This window comes from Schistocerca gregaria, chromosome 3, assembly GCF_023897955.1.
Source record: "Schistocerca gregaria isolate iqSchGreg1 chromosome 3, iqSchGreg1.2, whole genome shotgun sequence".
Classification (NCBI taxonomy): domain Eukaryota; kingdom Metazoa; phylum Arthropoda; class Insecta; order Orthoptera; family Acrididae; genus Schistocerca; species Schistocerca gregaria.
Window position 1 is genome coordinate 663,311,671 of NC_064922.1, and position 21,283 is coordinate 663,332,953.

Sequence of the window (21,283 nt, forward strand, 5' to 3'; positions counted from 1 at the left end):
TTACTGTTATTTAACGATAGTTTATTTTCTATGAGCCATGAACTGAGGTCATGTACTGCACTATTTGAAACGGAGTCAGTGTTGCACACAACATCCTTTACTACCAACTAGTGTCATCAGCAAACAGAAATATTTTAGAGTTACCCCTAATACTAGAGGGCATATCATTTATATAAATAAGGAACAGGGTTGGCCCCAACACTGATCCCAGGGGCACCCCCCACTTGACAGTACCCCACTCAGATCCCATATCACAGCCGTTATCAACATTGTGAATAATGACCTTTTGCTGCCTGTTGCTAAAGTAAGAGCTGAACCAATTGTGAGCTACTCCCCATATTCCGTAATGGTCCAACTTCTGGAGCAATATTTTGTGACCAACACAATCAAATGCCTTTACTATCTAGGATATAAGTCCTAGGATTCGTTCTTTGCACCTTTGAAACTGTAAATATTTCTGTTGACCAGTTCGGTAGGTATGATTTCTCTAATGCTGTCTTGTGTTTTAAATTTCTGTCTGTGCGTGTCCATCATTGTAATGCGATAGTACACAGTATCATGAACAACGATTGATCTCATTTTTATTGTGCTATGTTCATCTACATCTACATGACTACTCTGCAATTCACATTTAAGTGCTTGGCAGAGGGTTCATCGAACCACAATCATACTATCTCTCTACTATTCCACTCCCGAACAGCGAGCGGGAAAAACGAACACCTAAACCTTTCTGTTCGAGCTCTGATTTCTCTTATTTTATTTTGATGATCATTCCTACCTATGTAGGTTGGGCTCAACAAAATATTTTCGCATTCTGAAGAGAAAGTTGGTGACTGAAATTTCGTAAAAAGGTCTCGCCGCGACGAAAAACGTCTATGCTGTAATGACTTCCATCCCAACTCGTGTATCATATCTGCCACACTCTCTCCCCTATAACGTGATAATACAAAACGAGCTGCCCTTTTTTGCACCCTTTCGATGTCCTCCGTCAATCCCACCTGGTAAGGATCCCACACCGCGCAGCAATATTCTAACAGAGGACGAACGAGTGTAGTGTAAGCTGTCTTTTTAGTGGACTTGTTGCATCTTCTAAGTGTCCTGCCAATGAAACGCAACCTTTGGCTCGCCTTCCCGACAATATTATCTATGTGGTCCTTCCAACTGAAGTTGTTCGTAATTTTAACACCCAGGTACTTAGTTGAATTGACAGCCTTGAGAATTGTACTATTTATCGAGTAATCGAATTCCAACGGATTTCTTTTGGAACTCATGTGGATCATCTCACACTTTTCGTTATTTAGCGTCAACTGCCACCTGACACACCAATCAGCAATATTTTCTAAATCGCTTTGCAACTGATACTGGTCTTCGGATGAACTTACTAGACGGTAAATTACAGCATCATCTGCGAACAGTCTAAGAGAACTGCTCAGATTGTCGCCCAGGTCTTTTATATAGATCAGGAACAGTAGAGGTCCCAGGACGCTTCCCTGAGGAACACCTGATATCACTTCAGTTTTACTAGATGATTTGCCGTCTATTACTACGAACTGCGACCTTCCTGACAGGAAATCACGAATCCAGTCGCACAACTGAGACGATACCCCATAGCTCCGCAGCTTGATTAGAAGTCGCTTGTGAGGAACGGTGTCAAAAGCTTTCCGGAAATCTAGAAATACGGAATCAACTTGAGATCCCCTGTTTGGTTCGATTATACTGAGCAGTTATTTCTGGGAGGATATCTGTCCATTTGCATGAGCCACGAAGGTTAAAACGCATTCACATTCGATCTTTTACTCTTCTGTTCAGACGCTCCACGATACTTGCCTTGAGGTAGGTGAATGTTGAGTAGTGATGTATTCCATAAGGCTGCATCAGGGTCTTCAAATACCTATTGTAAAACTCTCCACAGTGATCGGTTTGGAGGTTGTCTTGACATCGATTCGTCCCTGTCTGAGGCAAACACTCTAACACATCCGCGACATTTCTACCCATTTTTCTTTTAACACATAATGCTCAGGCAAATTTGGAGTGTGCATCAATAACCATTAAAATACATGTAAATCCATTATTCTCATGTGAATATTCCTTTATATGTACAAGATCAGCCTGCCATAAGTCATCCAAACCTTTAATCAGAACATGCTTACGAGGGTATGTTTTGCATGCTGGTTTGTGCAGTTCTCCAACTACTGTCTCCATATTTATTCAATGATGCCTCTCTCTCTAAGCTCGGAGATTATTGAAACAGCCCCATTCGAATGAGCTGTATTATCTGCAGCAGCTGATGCCATGAGCAGCTGTAGTCGATCTATTAGCTCGTCGGGGTTATCATAATAAATATACTGTGGGATTCGATGGTTCACTGATTTATCCTCAATGTCAGTACCATCGCTGCTGCTGCTGATGTTGTTGTTTTCGCCATCAAGTATTGGATTTATAATGGTTTTATATTTCTTGTATCTCAGGCGTTTTGCGATCTTATGTACATCTGTCAAATGCAGTATTTCATGGTACATTTCCCTATCATTAACTGAATAATGTGTAGGTTTTTTGGTAGGTGTTTGGAAAATAAGATTCATTAAGTCAGGTGTTCTCTCAAACCGCCGATCACCAATCTGTATTGTGTCATCAGTTACATTTACAGGATGCATACCCAAAGCGTATGGTCTGCCCCTGCTAACGCCATGGGCGTGACGAATAATAAATTCGTAAATGGCAACACCACCGTTATCGTGTGGTTTTGTTTCTGCTGAGAGCTGCCTTAGAGATTCAGTAAACGGCTTAAAAGCCTCTCTTAGGCTCTGCTGTCGATCCATATGCCCTGACTTTAGCAACTGTAATTTCTCTCGAACGGCTTTCCGGCCTTGAATGACTTTCTGCTTCGTTGACATCTCGGTGTATACTGATCAGACGTTCCGCAGCGTGAAGCTTTATACATCCGCTCTTCTTCTTCCTCTTATTATGTGCCTGCTCCACCTTCTCAACAACAAGGACCTCTACATCTATTTTCTCCTCAACAGCCTCGACATTTTCAGTTAAGTCCGTTACTTTCTTACCGATTTCATTAACTAACTCATTTAACGCATTCACCATTCTCAAAAGAGTCTGGTAATACGTCTCTAGTTCCCTGCACAAACCTCCAACTTTATGCAAAATAGTCTGAAGATTCGCATCCATGTACAGGCGAATGCTCTGTCTGTGTACGCTCATTCTCAGATGTTGACACCTAGACATGAGCGCGAATTTGTCCATGGTGCAGCGTGAATTGATGTACTCAGCTCACTTACCACGCTATGACTGCTTAGCTGGATGGTAATGTGCTTGCCTCCTATGCACTGGTCCTGGGTTCGATTCCCCGCTGGGTTGCAGATTTTCTGGGTCTTGAGTTGTCCTCATCATCATTTCATCCTCATCATCATCGGCTGTAAGTTGCCCAATGTGGCGCCGACTGCAATAAGACTTGTACTTGGCGGCCTAACTCGCCTGGGACCTCCCGGCCAAAAATGCCAGACAATCATTTTATTACCAGGCTATATATACAGAAACTCTTGAAAGTTTCGCCTGTACCTACCATCATTCAGTTTTCTTGTTTTATCAGTAACGAGAAACCCATACTGTGAATGATTCTAGCAATCAGCACATATCTTTACAAAATCATTGAAGCACATGTCAGTTCCTACATGTGCCTGGTAAATGTCTTTTTAAAAAAAATTCAGATTGTCTTGCTTAAAGGCTATAATTAGGTTTGCATTATCCCTGACCAACCGTTTCGGGATTCTGGAATATGATTGTCTTAGATGAAATACATCAGCACTCGCATGACGACCGAGACAGAAATACTTTCGAATTCGTTCTTGGTTTTCCACAGCAATATCGTCAAATATGAAGACAGTGTTGGGCTTTGCTTTTTCAGGTGGAGGGATGTCACCGCTTTCACCAAATTTCGTGCATTTAACACCATCTACACTGCGCAATATCTCCTGTAATAGCTGATATTTGGGTTGAAACAGTGTTTTTGAGAATACACAAACATGTACAAGTCGGACTCCATCTACATGTGTTAGCAGCGTCATGAGGACGTTAGTCTTCCCACAATTGTATGGATCTACAATAATTGATCATACACTCCTGGAAATGGAAAAAAGAACACATTGACACCGGTGTGTCAGACCCACCATACTTGCTCCGGACACTGCGAGCGGGCTGTACAAGCAATGATCAGAAGCACAGCACAGCGGACACACCAGGAACCGCGGTGTTGGCCGTCGAATGACGCTAGCTGCGCAGCATTTGTCCACCGCCGCCGTCAGTGTCAGCCAGTTTGCCGTGGCATACGGAGCTCCATCGCAGTCTTTAACACTGGTAGCATGCCGCGACAGCGTGGATGTGAACCGTATGTGCAGTTGACGGACTTTGAGCGAGGGCGTATAGTGGGCATGCGGCAGGCCGGGTGGACGTACCGCCGAATTGCTCAACACGTGGGGCGTGAGGTCTCCCCAGTACATCGATGTTGTCGCCAGTGGTCGGTGGAAGGTGCACGTGCCCGTCGACCTGGGACCGGACCGCAGCGACGCACGGATGCACGCCAAGACCGTAGGATCCTACGCAGTGCCGTAGGGGACCGCACCGCCACTTCCCAGCAAATTAGGGACACTGTTGCTCCTGGGGTATCGGCGAGGACCATTTGCAACCGTCTCCATGAAGCTGGGCTACGGTCCCGCACACCGTTAGGCCGTCTTCCGCTCACGCCCCATCATCGTGCAGCCCGCCTCCAGTGGTGTCGCGACAGGCGTGAATGGAGGGACGAATGGAGACGTGTCGTCTTCAGCGTTGAGAGTCGCTTCTGCCTTGGTGCCAATGATGGTCGTATGTGTGTTTGGCGCCGTGCAGGTGAGCGCCACAATCAGGACTGCATACGACCGAGGCACACAGGGCCAACACCCGGCATCATGGTGTGGGGAGCGATCTCCTACACTGGCCGTACACCTCTGGTGATCGTCGAGGGGACACTGAATAGTGCACGGTGCATCCAAACCGTCATCGAACCCATCGTTCTACCATTCCTAGACCGGCAAGGGAACTTGCTGTTCCAACAGGGCAATGCACGTCCGCATGTATCCCGTGCCACCCAACGTGCTGTAGAAGGTGTAAGTCAACTACCCTGGCCAGCAAGATCTCCGGATCTGTCCCCCATTGAGGATATTTGGGACTGGATGAAGCGTCGTCTCACGCGGTCTGCACGTCCAGCACGAACGCTGGTCCAACTGAGGCGCCAGGTGGAAATGGCATGGCAAGCCGTTCCACAGGACTACATCCAGCATCTCTACGATCGTCTCCATGGGAGAATAGCAGCCTGCATTGCTGCGAAAGGTGGATATACACTGTACTAGTGCCGACATTGTGCATGCTCTGTTGCCTGTGTCTATGTGCCTGTGGTTCTGTCAGTGTGATCATGTGATGTATCTGAGCCCAGGAATGTGTCAATAAAGTTTCCCCTTCCTGGTACAATGAATTCACGGTGTTCTTATTTCAATTTCCAGGAGTGTATATTATCAGGGTCGAGAATTCCGTTCTTCTTCTTATGCAGGTCTTCTTTTGCATCTTCACAGGACCAGTCACTGACAACAAAGTCCTTATGATGAGGATGTTTCACTCACCCTGCTCTGATGCTGACTACAGCAGGTACTGACATGTAATTGGTATATATAGAACGATACATTTGTAAGGACGGTAATAGTAAGTGTAGCCATTACAGCTCCACCACTTAATCAACTAGGCTATATCGTCTACCCAGGGAAATCGGCTATATATATTTTACCCATAAAGAGTAAATCCATCATTCATTTCGTCAATGACTGGTGAGGAGATGTTTGGGGCAACTGTCTTCTGCTGCTGCACCATTAGTAGCACTGAAAAATATTGATATTAATAAGTGTAATACTTATGCTGTAATGAGAGAGGGATGAAATAAAACTCAAACACAGTTTGACGTTATATGATGTTGATGAGGTCCCTTACACCGAGGAGCATAGGGGACAATGCAGGAGACCTGCACTGCTGACTAGGCAAGGTCCTAGCGTAGATGGTTTGCCATTGCCTTCCTCCGACCGTAATGGGGATGAATGATGATGATGAAGACGACTCAGTACCCAGTCATCTCGAGGCAAGGAAAATCCCTGACCCCACTGGGAATCGAACCCGGGACCCCATGCATGGGAAGCGATAATGCTACCGCAAGACCATGAGCTGTGGTCTGAGATTATATATACATACATTATTCATTTAAATATCACACATCGGATGTAGTATTTCAAATAAATCATCAGACTCTTTCCTTATCTTCTTCTTTGCGCCTATACATTGTTTCCCAAACAAAGCTTTTTGAAATGCAATAAATTCCACATGTATCTCCCTCAAGCCAATGGATGCCTCACAGCACTCAGGCATTTTCACACACACATTTAATCTGTTTCTCGTTTGGTTCTGCATTCATGTGCAAACAAATTTACAGTTCCAAATCATCAACATTCACACTTCGACACGTAACAAGTTTACATCATCATTGTATGCAAACTCAATGCTCAGCAACCAACGATTCAATCTCTCCAATGCAAGGCATAGTGCTGTATCCAGAGCATATAAGTTCATAACTGAAGTCTGTGGGGATATGAGTTGGCTAACACTCTGTAGTCATCTTCTGATTGACGTATTGCTCTGCACAACATATTTCATCCCAGGCGAACTCAGAAATAGACACTTTAACACCCTTCGATGCACTTTCAGTTTCAATTCTCGCATGCAAGCCCCAGTCATGATTGGCTTCTATACCCACATTTATACGTTTCATTCCACTGGGAGTTAAATGGTATGTAGAACTGAAGAGCATAGGTACACTTGATGTCTTCTTACTCACAGCATTTGCACTCTGTGCCTGCACTGGTACAGGGATCTTCTGCTGCATTGGGTCATATGTTGATGACCAGTAATGTCCTCCATCTTGCTGTTGTTTAGGACCACCACCAGCATTCAATGTGTTGGGAGCAGACTGCATGACCTCATCAACAAAATCCATGAGCAGGACAGACATCATCTCCATGTCCTGCTCCCACAAGTGGGCCTTTGCACTTCAGGATCCCACATGGTCACTACAGGTTCAGACATGCTGAAGGTAGTTGTTGCCACAGGTACAGACATCGGTGCAGGTCTCAACAAGATGGCTGCTGCTGGTTCAGAGGTGGCAGGGGTCAACATGTTGGCACTCGACCCTGCAGGCTTCGATACATTGAGGGCTACTGCTGAACAAAGAGGAGGAAGCATTACATATGGACCAAGATGCAAAAACAATCAATAATAATAGTAATATTAACCACAGACAAAGATGTGATGTGCAATACTCACTTTTCTGCTTCTTCCTGTTCTGTGGGGCTGTGTTGGATTGCGACTGCTGTTGACACTTAATGGTTCTACTTCTTCTTCTTCTTCTTCTTCTTCTGCTGCTGCTGCTGGCTGATAGAGCAAGACTGAAGTCACAGAGCTGCTGAGCATGCCCTACACCCTGCTCCAATGACATTACCAAATACCATCATCCTACTGGTTGAAGTCTGTGACCGGATTCAGGGTTCTTATTGGTTCCCACTCTTTTTTCTCCAGACCGCCATCTTGGATTATATCATAGGAGGGACGACAGTGCCCTCTTGTGGTGGTACTGTGTACTAGGTCAGTTGGTCTCCCGACCTTATGGTGAAAACACTGGATGGAGCTACTGCCTAAGACAGCTCAAATTGTTTAAATAAACACTACATGCAAAATAAAGACTTACATCCATCCTATCCAGCAGCCCAGCACAGGCTGGGTCGTTTTTCCACCAATTTCAGGGATGGTGGTTGGATGACTTAGGTTTGTGTAGGTACGCCAAGTGAACTTTTTCCTTGCCATTTTCTTAGGTAAGTGGAGGCAGCCCAAGTGCTCTTTTTCCTGCCAAAATTTGAACTTCCCACCATTTTCTTGGTGAGGGAGGGGTGGGAAGGGGAGGGGAAGGGGGAAGAGAGGGCATTAGGTTAGTGGAGGTAGCCCAATTGACCTATTTTAGTGCCAAAATTTGAACTTCATGCCACGCTGTCATTGTGATGTTTCCACATCTATCGCCGCCATCTTGGATCTTGAATAAATTCAGCAACAATGCAGAGTGAGTCAGAACAAACTTTGTCCCACTACTAGCAAAGTAAAGCTCCATACTTTTTGTGTGTGTATCTGTTGATGACGCAGCTCTTCTGCCTACCTGTGAGCAGTCTCCTGTACTCCTAGGCAATTCATTATTCTCAACCAGAACTTTCTGTACATTATAATCAGAAAGCTGGTTTTGTTTAATGATCCGTGTGTGAAAATACGGAATGGAGAGTGTACATTCCTGAAAGCAAACAAACTCATTAGACATGCTACTCTGAGTTTGGCTCATTATCGTGTAAGTAAGCACATTTCACACTTAGGACAGAGTTATTATTTCGCAAATAATGCGAGAAGGCTCAAGAGGATACTGTAGGCATAATGGTACTGACAAATAGCTAACAAGCGAATGGTTCAGTTCGACATGTCGAAATGTATCCTAAAATTTTTCACAAAGGAAGAATACAGATGCAACCGTCACAAGAAATAGTAGCTCCACATAGCGCGAAGTCCAAAGTGCACACGCGCGAATTTTAAGCACTTAAATCATACCAAAAGTATGTCAAATCATTAATTTTCAGAACACGTTGCAGTTTACATCCACAGCAAAATTGTTGTATATTTGTTACAAGGGGACTAGTAGAAGAAAGAAAATTAAGGCAGTGTGTGATATTAAATTACAGACGACTTTTATCAATCGGGACTTTATCTTGTTGACAATTCCTGTACTGCAGATCGTACTATAATTTTTGAATAATGTATATTTTACTATCAAAGAAGGAGTTCCTTGTTTATTCCCTGTAGTCGTCACAAAAATGTGAAGTGTCTATTGGATGACTTAAACAAACATTTTCCTTATGCTAGACATACCTGATAAAAGAAAAATGAATTCATTCGATTACCTCACAGCAATTATTAGCTATATCTAGACAGAACTGTGATGAAGTAAGAAATGGCTGTGGCTATTGTTCTGCATATTTTACTGCGTACCAGGCATACTGTATCAAATGCATAAAACACAGTGATACAAATCGATGATGCATAAATGACAGGACCTTAACAATATTGTAGCATTGATAAACCTGAAATGACGAAGAGCTATAGGAAATTATACTGTCTGACAATTTTCTCAAAAATGCTTTACACTCTTGAACATTCTTGTCTATTAAGAGGCTGTATCGCACTATTTATTTCAGGTGTAATCCGAATTATATGAACAGCCTTTTAGTTGTTCTCCTAAAGACAGAGGTGTCATTAGGTCCTGGCCAAGAGCACAACAAAATTATTTTCTGCAATTGGCAAGAAGATATTTTGGGTGTAACACTGAAAATTATTATCCCTCATTATTCTAGATTTTGCTACATCGGTTACATTTTTTCAAGTAAACAATACTTTTTTTAATGTTTGGTCCTAATTTGCCTTGATATTCATGAAGGCAGATATAAAGCTGCAGAAACAATAATTTACTAATATTTATCTGTGATATTGTTGACAGGCTTTATACACAGCATTTTAGGGGATAATAAGACGCTTCATCATCATGTCAGTTATAACAAAGGTTTACATTTCTTTTCCTAAATACTATTACCTATTCATCACATGTCTACACATTTACTTGAGGTAAACTTCGTAATTTTGCTGCTTCATTTTCCACATAATTTCCTAAACCTGTTCAACTAGGTCAAAGAAACCTGGAAATTAGTAATATTCATCTCACTTGCAATTCAGACCACCCAGTCCTGTAAATACGCCTCGATAATGGTGCATTGATTCTCATGAGCAGTTCTAAATCTTTCAAATAGTTTTTCTTTCACATTTTTGCGAGTTTCATTTTGGCGCCTATTTATTACTTCGTTTAGATCTTTCTTCCATTTATACAATTAATGGTCAAATTTTACATTTTTTAGTCTTACGTTTTTTTCCCTCCTTTGTTTAACCAAAACATTTATAGCCTTTCCTTTGTCACCGAAAGTTATTACTGTATATGTTTTGTTTGGAATTGGAATGTATAGTGAAACTCTGGAAACTGCACAAAGACAGATGATATTAGGAAGCGTATACAATGAAATGACAAAAAACATTAATTCAGTCTTATCTCCATTGTTAACACTTAGCAATATCATAAAGGAAACTGCTAATTATTATGGAAAAATGAGTTGCAGCTTCGACCTAGCAATAGCTGTGCATAACTGTGTCACAGAAACTATCAAGAGAAACCGAAATTCGCTTGACAAATTACGATTGTGTTATGCCATGGTATCTGTTTACATGCGTGCCGTCAAACAAGGATACGATCTGCCAAGTTGTGAAAGTGGTGTCTGCCACAGCTGCAGCAGGAATATAATTTTTTCAGCTTCCTGATGAGCTACGAATTTGGCAGTATCCAACGTTTTTTGAAGAAGACTTGCAGTGTGACTTAGCAGCTAAAAATCTGACATTGTATTTCTTTCATCGTGTTCTTCCTGTATAAATAACTTCAGGGCGGGCTTCGACATATCGGATTGGACAATTCCCTTGTAAGATGTGATGCTGGCGAATAGATCCATCACTTATAATATTATTCTGTTGCCTGTAAGAGAGATTACAGTTATTGATTCCTTTGGTATTCTTTCCTGCAGCCAAGGCCACACGCACCTGCTTGTGATAGTTGCTATATTTTCGAATTTTATGAAGTTAAGGCCATTGCGACACACAATGGCCAAAGCTACCACGAAGGTATTCGTCGACAGTATATTAATGTTTGTGGCAAGTTGATAGAGTTGACCTGAGACAATGTATCTCATTTCATCTCAATTATATGGTCAGAAACACTTCAATAGAAAAGAATCATTCTAATTTTTATTCCGAGGTATCATCCCCAACACAGCTCTGCCAAGAGAACTATGTGTGCTTCAAACACAATAATCGTTGGCCAGAACAGATACCTTTTGTTGTGCAAGTGATGAGTCAGTTTTAGCGCTCTCCAACTCAATTTGCGCAATGTGAGCTACTTCTCAAAAGAGAACATCGTCAGAGAGACTGTGAAATTCCCACTATGTCAGAAGCAAGGTTAGAGAGGGACACACTAGTCTTCTCTTGAAATTACGAGGAAGGCAGCTACATACCAAAAGAAGAGGCCAGATCTGAAGCGAAAGCCTATGCTCGTAGTATGGCAGGTGGAGGAGTCACTGCTTAGGAGAGCATACGAGAAGTCGAGCAAAATAAGTAAGGAGAGCAAGGAAGGTGAAGCTCCTGTGCAAAGGTCCATGTCACATGATGCAGACAGCACAGCCTAACGTGGTGGAGCCTGCGAATAAAAACGTGGACAGGAGCCTGGTGATGTTGATGGAACAAGCATTAAACCATTTATCGCCAAGGGAGAAAGAGATGGCACCAGTAGTAAGGTGTTTTAAGTATTGTTGCAGAAGCTGAGACGCAACCAGCACAGACAGTCAATTCATACAGAATAGCTGGCTATGCGATGAGTAATGAGACTTGTAGTGGCTGCTGGAAAGGCAAGGGCCAAGTTCCCATCCTGAGTCCAACTCAGGAGTAACATCAAGGCTAAGAAATGAGCTGAAGCATAACAAATGCAGCCAGGCTAGCAAGAGCATGCAGGAGTGTGCACTCCAGACTGCATGCCTGGACATGGTAGCATCATCAGCTGCTGATGGAAGTGTCACTTCAGTGATGCAGGAGCAGACACCAATGGGCCTCTAAACAAACTGCTCAGTTCCCTGGGAACATAATGCATAGCACAGAACATTGGAGATGTTATAAGGAGGAGGAGCTTGAGACAAGCATTCGTGGACTCATGTATGTTGCTACAGCTGAATCTCAGGTGTAAAAGGACATGTTCAAAAGCTATCAGACACATGTGATTCACTGTCTCAGGAGGAAAGCGTAGACAGTAAGTGAAGGAGTTGTGGACAGTAGACTGTGACTTAATAATATAGTCTGCCTCAACAGAGCTTATTCAATATCGATTATGTAAATTTAGGATTTTCTTAAACAATATCCTTTGTTATTGTGCGTGTAAAATATGTGTTATCTATTTTTTCATTTTATTGAGAATGTGTAGGATATTTTTAAAAATCCTTTATAATATAAAACAATTTTTTTTCTGTGGTCTCTGAATAGTATGGTTTCTTTTTTTGACAGCTGTTTAAATATAAGTACAACTAGTTTTTACAGTTGTGCTTGGTAGTGTAGTGAGTGAGCGGGTGAGAGACTGTGGAAATACTTATCATCAAGATGTAAGTAAAGAAACGACCTACCTGGTCCAAAAATCCACAAACAAAGCCAAATTTAATGAAAAAGAAAGTAGTACTCTAACGATGGAATAACAGGAGGAAAGAAGAAACAAATTTAAGTCTAAGTTTATTATAAAGTGTATAAACATTGCCACATAAAAAGAGAGAAAGAATATCAGTGAAGTGCATTACAGATGAAGTGCATTATAGATGGAATCAAAATTGATGCTAAGACCTGTGTTAGCCAGATATTCCTCTCAAAAAAACACCCATATTCAATTTTATGGTCTCAAATTGAGGATGTCATTCTGGAATCCTCGAACTGAAACCAAATTACCAGAGATGGGTAGTGAGAGGACACACAATGCTTGTTTAATTATCACTGAGCAATGAAAAATGGGGAAATGACAAGATGACGGAAAGAAAGAAAATAGGAATGGCGTAAGCCAACTACTAGAGGCCAGTGAGCTTTGAGTCTCGGAGTATTTGTCGTTGTGAAGTTGTATGGATGGAGAAAAAAATCACTTGAAGGTGAGGGGGCTGACTATTTAAACGGCTGAACGTAACGGACCAGTTCGCTGGCGTCAAGCATCCACTTCCAAAAACATGGGGACTGAGACTGGTCAGCCGAGCGGGATTACCCGAGCGGTCTTGGGCGCTGCAGTCGTGGACTGTGCGGCTGGTCCCAGCGGAGGTTCGAGTCCTCCCTCAGGCATAGGTGTGTGTGTTTGTCCTTAGGATCATTTAGATTAAGTAGTGTGTAAGCTTACGGACTGATGACCTTAGCAGTTAAGTCCCACAAGATTTCACACAAGTTTGAACATTTTTTTTGAGACTGGTCACTTTCACGTAACGAAACTCAGCTCTGTTAGGAATTCGAACGTTCGAGCGCCAATTTCTGTACGTATCATAACAGAATCATTCTCAAAATTCAAACAAGCACCAGAAACTGGGCTGGACATTGGTCAGAGTAGTTCACTTTGTACCACAGTTGGACAAGCACAGAGACGACGTGTAACTTGGCCACTTTCTCAAGGGCCGAGATGAGATATAATAGTGCTTCACTAGTTTAGAATAATAAATAGAGTCTCTATTTGTATTCGGCATCTCCCTCTCACTGCCACTGTATATGTATGACTCTCTCTCATTGCCTCCCTTTTCTCCCAAAAGTTTCCAGTATATCCCATTGCCACCGTCTGTTGCCTCAATTACACTGCTTCCTTTTGTCTTTCTTTCCCATTGCCACTGTCTCCACCGTAACTCGGCAGCTCAAAAGAATCTGTGGTTCCAATTTATGTTTCCCTTATTTTCAAGTGATTAAAATATCGGTCCAAAATGCGCCGTCCCCCAATATCTAACTGTTATAGATCGCCAGTCTGAGAGGCTCCATATTTCCAAGCCTATGTATGCTCTCAATCGCCTCTATTTTTAATTTACAATGACTCCTCTCTCATTTGCTCCGACTGCTTCTATCTCTCTTTATCTCTTTTTCTCTTTCACTGCCACTGTCTCTCACTGACCATCAATGTCTCCCCTCCCTTTGGCTCCCAATGCTGTTGTCTTCTTCCATCTCTCTTTCTTTTTCACTGCCACTTTCTCCCTCCCACCACCAAAGTCTCCTCTCTCTTTCCCACTGGCACTATTTTCTCTCTCATCTACAGTTACAGTCTCTTTCAAACTCTCTTACAGCACAAAAAGCGCGAATTTGGTCGCATGTCAAAATTTTTGGCGAGGAAGGCGGAATGAGGAAGTTGAGTCCCCACTTTTCTGCCAGAGTCTTTTAGAGTCTTTTAAAGTGGACCATATTCAACTTTTTTATGCTCCCACAGGTGGATTTTTCAGCTCGTTTACATAATCTTCGCCATTCATTTCGTCTAAATACAGAATGAGACCCACGTTAAATTTAAAAAAATTTTAAAGCCGCCGCCTGAAGAACAAAAACAAAAGTTTTAAATCGGTGCAGGTACTACAAATGTACGGTATAAACTGAACACACCACAAAATAGATGCTTCCGCTAGTTTAAAGAAGCGCAGGGCTACATCCAAAACAAGTTCACTTTACACTCTTTTACATAAAAATGCACAATATTTTAGGCAACATCTAAAGTGCTCAAAAAATGCGGTGCTCGATTTGCAAGTACAAAGAATTTCGTACTACAAAATAATTTTTTACGAGACGAAACGATATTACAGCTCCTGTGTTATTCACAAGTGCAATGCAGTGTACCCTCGGATATGCGTGCACATCCGAACGAACAGGCACTGCAACGGCCACGGCCGTCATGTAATGCATTCATCGTACTTGTGAACAACACTGGCACTCTTTGTCGTTTTCATCCGCCGACACCGCGCAAGCACTTACTTTCAAATATCGCTCCTGTACGGGAATATACATAATGAATGTACGAGTGCGGTTGCAGACACATGGTTGACGATGTATGAAATTATGGTTCTCACCGTGAATCGCGCTCGGATATCTAATGGTAAGGCAACCGCCCGCGACAACTGGAAGATCCGAGTTCGAATCCCGATCAGGCACAAATTTTTATTGCCACTATTCAGTCATACATCTGATGGTTGCCCGTATTTGCAGCTGCGAATGTATTTCATGTGAATATTTTTTTCAAAAAAAAAAAGTTCGAATGTGTGTGAAATCTTATGGAACTTAACTGCTATGGTCAATAGTCCTTAAGCTTACACACTACTTAACCTAAATTATCCTAAGGACAAAGACACACGCCCATGCCCGAGGGAGGACTCGAACCTCCGCCGCGACCAGCCGCACAGTCCATGACTGGAGCGCCCAAGACTGCTCGGCTAACCCCGCGCGGCAATAATTTTTGTAAGGTGCTTAGGTTGCCAGTTGGCACCATCGAATAATTTCCACGTCAGGACATTGTGTATGCGGGAAATACCCGTTATACAGAGACAGTGCATCATAAAGCTTTATTGGTGAAAAATGGCGAAATTGTACCTAAAAATGTAGTTTGGTGACCTCAGAAACCTTTCGCTTACATCAAAACTCTTGTCATGTTTTTAACAGGTCAGTTAAAATTGCAGCTACGCTTCAGACCGGACGTTGCGCACATAAAAAAGTGCAAAAGTACGGTAAATTTTAATCTCTTAATCTCGGTAACGGATAATGATATCGAAAAATGTTTCGGGGGTCCCGAGAACACCATCTTAAGAGCATATAGCAAAAATTTCGATTATTTGCCATGAATAGAAAATATATAAGTGGCATTCCCACAATTGGTACTTTTGGTACCCAGAAATGATGGGTTTTTGGGTGTATTTTGAAAACTGATACAACTGTTTGGAAAACAAGAAAATTGTGTTTCTAGATGAATGTCTAAAGACGTCAGAGTTAAAATTTGAGCCGTTTCCTCCGGTTAGTAATATTGTTAATTTCGGCCCACGCTGCAAAAACGCCTAAAATGATTTTTGCTGGTTTTTGCACAAGTACGGTAATTCTGAAACTCGCTAACGGCTAATGATATCGAAAAGAGTTTCGAAGTTCCCCGAGAATATCACCTTAAGAACATATGGTAAAATATTTAGACTAGCTGCTATAAATAGAAATTATAGAACTGTTCATCTCCACAGTTGGTAATTTTCGTACCCAAAAATCATGGTTTTTCTGTTTTTTTTTTCAGGAACCACCCACGAAAAAATGGTGCTTTTGTAAGTTGCCTAAAGTCCATCCTAGACCATTTGCAACACAAAACAGCCAATCGATTTGTTTAATTTGTCTGGGCTAGAGGAAGTGCATAATATTTAAATTTTGACCAAGTGCTGTAAGGTAGTTACAGTGTGCCTTTCTTCGGATAGGTATACAAATAGTCGCTAGGCCAATGGCTAGCCAAAACATTTGACCTATTATCCCTGTGATCAGTAGAACCTAATATGTGACGCATTGAAAATCGCATTTTCGAGCGCGGATTTTTGGATCATATTGGCATCAAGCACTGTCGTGCACGGGTCGATCATCCCGCCTAACCTTATTAGGGTGAATGCCAGACGAAGTATGGTGGTGACCTTCAACGTTGCCATGTGTTAATGCATTTGACTTTTCACATTACACTGGAACGATCCGTTGTGCACAGCAGAGACCAAAGATAAGAGATGATGAAATTAAGCGGCAGATCCACAACCAGAAAATCCGTCATCAGATACTTAAGTGTCTTCTTGGACGAAAGGAAAAATTATAGTGCATATATTAAAGAAAGGAGCAAGACAGGCAGGAACAAAATGTACAAAATTATTAGTCTAGCCACTTACGATTAAAAGCTATCAATACAAACAATAAGAACACATGATTACGCTGTCCTATCTCCGACCTTAGGATAGTGCGTGAGTGCCTGGGCGTACAAGCTTCTGCTCAGAACACCAGTTTAGCCGTTAACAGGGTGCAACGTGGAATGCTTCTTCAGCTGTCGGGAGCTAGCGCCGTGTCACTTGAGGTGCTGCAAGTAATACTTGGAACATGTCCGATCGATCTCCAGGTACAGAAAACAGAGGCGATATATTGGCTGAAAAAGGGACAGTACCAATAACTGCTGAACTTAATAGGAATACAGGCTACAAGGAAGCAGAAAATTCGCAATTATATCTTCCACCTGTGGCAGAAACGAGGGGATGAGTTCTGAACAGCGAGGTGCATCTAGGTTTTCCGCCAAATATAAAAGAGAGACAGGGAATGTGACCCCTGAGTTCATCAAAAGGCCTGGTGCACTTCTTGTCTGGTTCTCGGGCATACGGAGCCTAATGGCTTCGAGTTGGTAGAAGACCTACCTCCGAGTGTTCCTGAGGTGAAGAAGGTACACCAGAACATACTATTTGCAGATGTCTGTTGAAGGCCGATGTTGGTAATACTGATCGGTAGCAACTGGATTGGTACAGAAGACTCGATTCAAGGAGATTCTGTGTTGCGTAACAGAATGGCAGATCCTGAACGACATCACCGACATTTGGGTAGTGCATTATGCTATCAATCACCTGCCGTCTTGTGCACTGCAGGATGCTGCAGCAGAACATCGACAAGCAACGCAGTGAAGACAGATGAGGTCAACATTTGTGGCAGAACAGCCAGCACCGCATCCACGGCCACCATTAACAAGCCCAGAGAGAAACACAGCCGTGGGCCGTGTCTCGCTACCCAAGGAACCGGTGTGATGTAGGCCGGCGTGCGGGTCTGCTCTTTACCAGCAACAACTACGCTCTCTCGGAGGAGGGAAATCGTCCGGCGCAATCAGGGAGCCGACGAACAACGGAAGAGGCAGAGGCAATCCAAAGAACTGGCAGAGCATGCTTGCGTACAGGAGAGCGACGGAATGCGTTGTGAAATATGGCTGACAACTACTGACGTTATTAAAATAGTAGCAGACATACATAAAAAAGAGATACGGGCAATATCAAGCGTAGGGCATCAGGTGATATACCTCTGATCCAGCCAAGACAACTCACTTCTTCAATCACATACCAGTATGCAAATAAAGATATGCACTGTAAATATTCGGTTCTGTCACGGGTTTGTTTTTCTGGTAGTGTTAGTTATACGTTGTGATATACAGCACTATAGATAGGTTTATTTACGAAGAGTTGGCCAAAATGTGCCTCATGTATGGGCTCAGTTAATGAAACAGAAGAACGGCATAACGACCATACGTGAACTGTTCCCGCAGTGACGGCAACCACACTGCAGTGCTTTTGTGTATGAGGGTAGTTGCATTATTTCGTATTTTGTGTTGTACTTTTCGGCGATGCCGTATTTAAGGGTTTTTCACTGTGTCATTACTTCCACAGAAACAAACTTAACTGCGGTAATAAACCGAAGTAATCATGTTGTTGTTGTTGTGATCTTCAGTCCTGAGACTGGTTTGATGCAGCTCTCCATGCTACTCTATCCTGTACAAGCTTCTTCATCTCCCAGTACCTACTGCAGCCTACATTCTTCTGAATGTGTTTAGTGTATTCATCTCTTGGTCTCCCTCTACGATTTTTACCCTCCACGCTGCCTTCCAATACTAAATTGGTGATCCCTCGATGTCTCAGAACATGTTCTACCAACCGATCCCTTCTTCTAGTCAAGTTGTGCCACAAGCTCCTCTTCTCTCCAATTCTATTCAATACCTCCTCATTAGTTATGTGATCTACCCATCTAATCTTCAGCATTCGTCTGTAACACCACATTTCGAAAGCTTCTATTCTTTTCGTGTCCAAACTACTTATCGTCCATGTTTCACTTCCATACATGGCTACACTCCATACAAAAACTTTCAGAAACGACTTCCTGGCATTTAAATCTATACTCGATGTTAACAAATTTTTCTTCTTTTGAAATGCTTTCCTTGCCATTGCCAGTCTACATTTTATATCCTCTCTACTTCGACCATCATCAGTTATTTTGCTCCCCAAACAGCAAAACTCCTTTGCTACTTTAAGTGTCCCATTTCCTAGTCTAATGCCCTCAGCATCACCCGACATAATTCGACTACATTCCATTATCATAATTGCATTATTACTCATTAACGACCCACAACTGGTCATAGTTCTAAAATAGTCATAAAATATCACTGAACAATTTACGAAATTTTATTAGTTCACCCTATATATTTTCTGCCAATGTAAATAACAGATCACTTATCAGAAGAAAGCACGTAGTGTTTTTAATGGAAACACTCGTCTTCTTATCAGAATAGTTGAACCGATTAATTGAAGTGTTACTTTAATCTAATCAGCAACTTTATATACAGGCTCTTCACAGAGTCGCCGAAGTCTCTCAGTTGGACTCCATAAATATCTAACTGTAGACACAAACATGTGGAAGATCGTAGTGTGTGCATTAACAGTGGCCTCTTGTTGGATAACTGTGCAGAGCGCTCCACGGATAGTGAATGGCACCGGCGTCGACATCGAGGACTACCCGTGGATGGCGTCGATTCAGTTCGAGTACCAACACAAGTGCGGCGGCATCATCATCAGTGAGACTTGGGTCCTGACCTGTGCAGAGTGCGTACAGAAGTTCGACCCCTCCTACTACTTCGTACGCGTCGGAACGTCCATCCGAGAGAGCGATGGGATCATCTACAACGTCACCAAAACCGCCCACAACAGCCACTACAGCTCCACCTCCATGGACTACGACATCGGAGCAGCGCAGATTCTGGGCACCTTCACCTTCAATGAGAAAATTCAGGTAAATTAATAAATGTTTGTTAGCCATTGCCTTTTCACCAAACTTTGAAAAGCACAGTACATGCACTTTAGAACTTCTAAGTGGTTTACTCCCAAGTACTTGTGTAAACTGCGATGACAAATAGATAGAAAAAGATGACAAAGTTAAATTCAAGGGCTTACAATCTATGTCTATACTAATGACGACACTGTAGAAATGTCGCGCCGCGTGGGATTAGCCGAGCGGTCTCAAGCGCTGCAGTCATGGACTGTGCGACTGGTCCCGGCGGAGGTTCGAGTACTCCCTGGGGCATGGGTGTGTGTGTTGGTCTTGAGGATAATTTAGGTTAAGTAGTGTGTAAGCTTAGGGACTGGTGACCTTAGCAGGTAAGTCCCATAAGATCTCACACACATTTTTAGAAACGTCGCGTCTGTCTGTTTTGTTTCGACACGCTAACTTCCAAAACTACTAGACAGATTTTCGTAGATCTTTCACAGGAAACTTGAGCGCAGCTTGCGGCAACGTATATGATTTATTTCAATAAATCGGATCACGAGAAAAAGCTATCGTGGTTGGAAGTTTGTCTAGACCCCTCGCATCGATTTGTCTGTTTGAACACACTAGTCTCTCAAACTACTAGAGAAATTTTCGAGGTGTGTTCACAGGTACTTGGGTGAAGCATGAGGGAGCACACAGACTTTATTTCAGCACAATCAAGATATCGTAATTTAAAGTTTTATCTCATTTGAAGAATATAACTTGCCATAGGAAAACATATTTACTCTTTCAAAACGGCTTTTACTCTTTGACGTTTGAACTAGATCGTATTTGTGAAAACGCTTTGATTGATTGATGCATGTTATGCAAAAGGATTCAAGATAGTGAATACCATGCTCCTACAATCCTCAATATGTTTAATCCAGTCCATACTAGTATTATTAAACGCCCAAGTAACTCTATTCCTTATATTTTCAAGACTAAACTGTTGAAATGATTTCGATGAAATTTGGTAAGGGGGTAGTTCGAACCATGGGTAAGAAAATAGGCTACTTTATAAAGTAAAGAAAGAAAATCTTCCCCAAAGAGTGTGAAGTAGGGGATTCAACATGTGTGCAACTGTGTTAACATTATTAAATTTGCTGCATAATATCCGTGTTGTATGATGCGTAGTTACTTCAGTAGCACGATGCACAGATGCACGCTCCTGCCCCCTTCACTTAGGCCGGTGTTACACTATCAAATTTCTTTGTCAAAGATTTGATCAAAGATGTGATCAAATATTTCGTCAAATATATTTGACAAAGACGTACCGCTAGAAGGGGTATTACACTGTCATCATATTGTTCGTCAAAGTTCAAGATGGCTGATAACAACAACTTGTTATTAACTGTAGCAGTTGCATGTACCACAATTACACAGTGTGCACATGCAGAAGAGAAGCAGAAGAAAAAAAAGGAAACATCCCTGGGTGAAGCCGTGGGTTTTACGACGACACAATAAAAGCATTCAACAGAACTTGGTACTTATAGTGGAGGATGTCAAGTCATACACCAATCACTTAAGAATTGATGATCATACATTTCTGTATGTGCTCAGTGAAGTGCATCATCATATCACAACGCACAATATTCACTTAAGAACTGCTACATCTGCAGAAGACAGACTCATTGTAACACTGATTCCTTGCTACAGGAGGGGGTTAGGTTAG

The 21,283-nt window shown here is 42.4% G+C and overlaps 1 protein-coding gene across 2 annotated transcripts in view; it reads left to right on the top strand.

The window, feature by feature from the left end:
* The first annotated feature begins 19,194 nt into the window (after nucleotides 1–19,194).
* The window catches only part of LOC126356118 (trypsin-2-like), a 133,629-nt gene continuing 131,540 nt past the window's right edge, over nucleotides 19,195–21,283 (top strand). For both annotated transcript variants that reach the window (XM_050006819.1, XM_050006818.1), the window contains exon 1: nucleotides 19,195–19,596. In XM_050006819.1, the coding sequence (XP_049862776.1) occupies nucleotides 19,219–19,596 (378 nt within the window). In that variant the 5' untranslated portion in view covers nucleotides 19,195–19,218. The remainder of the gene's footprint in view (nucleotides 19,597–21,283) is intronic.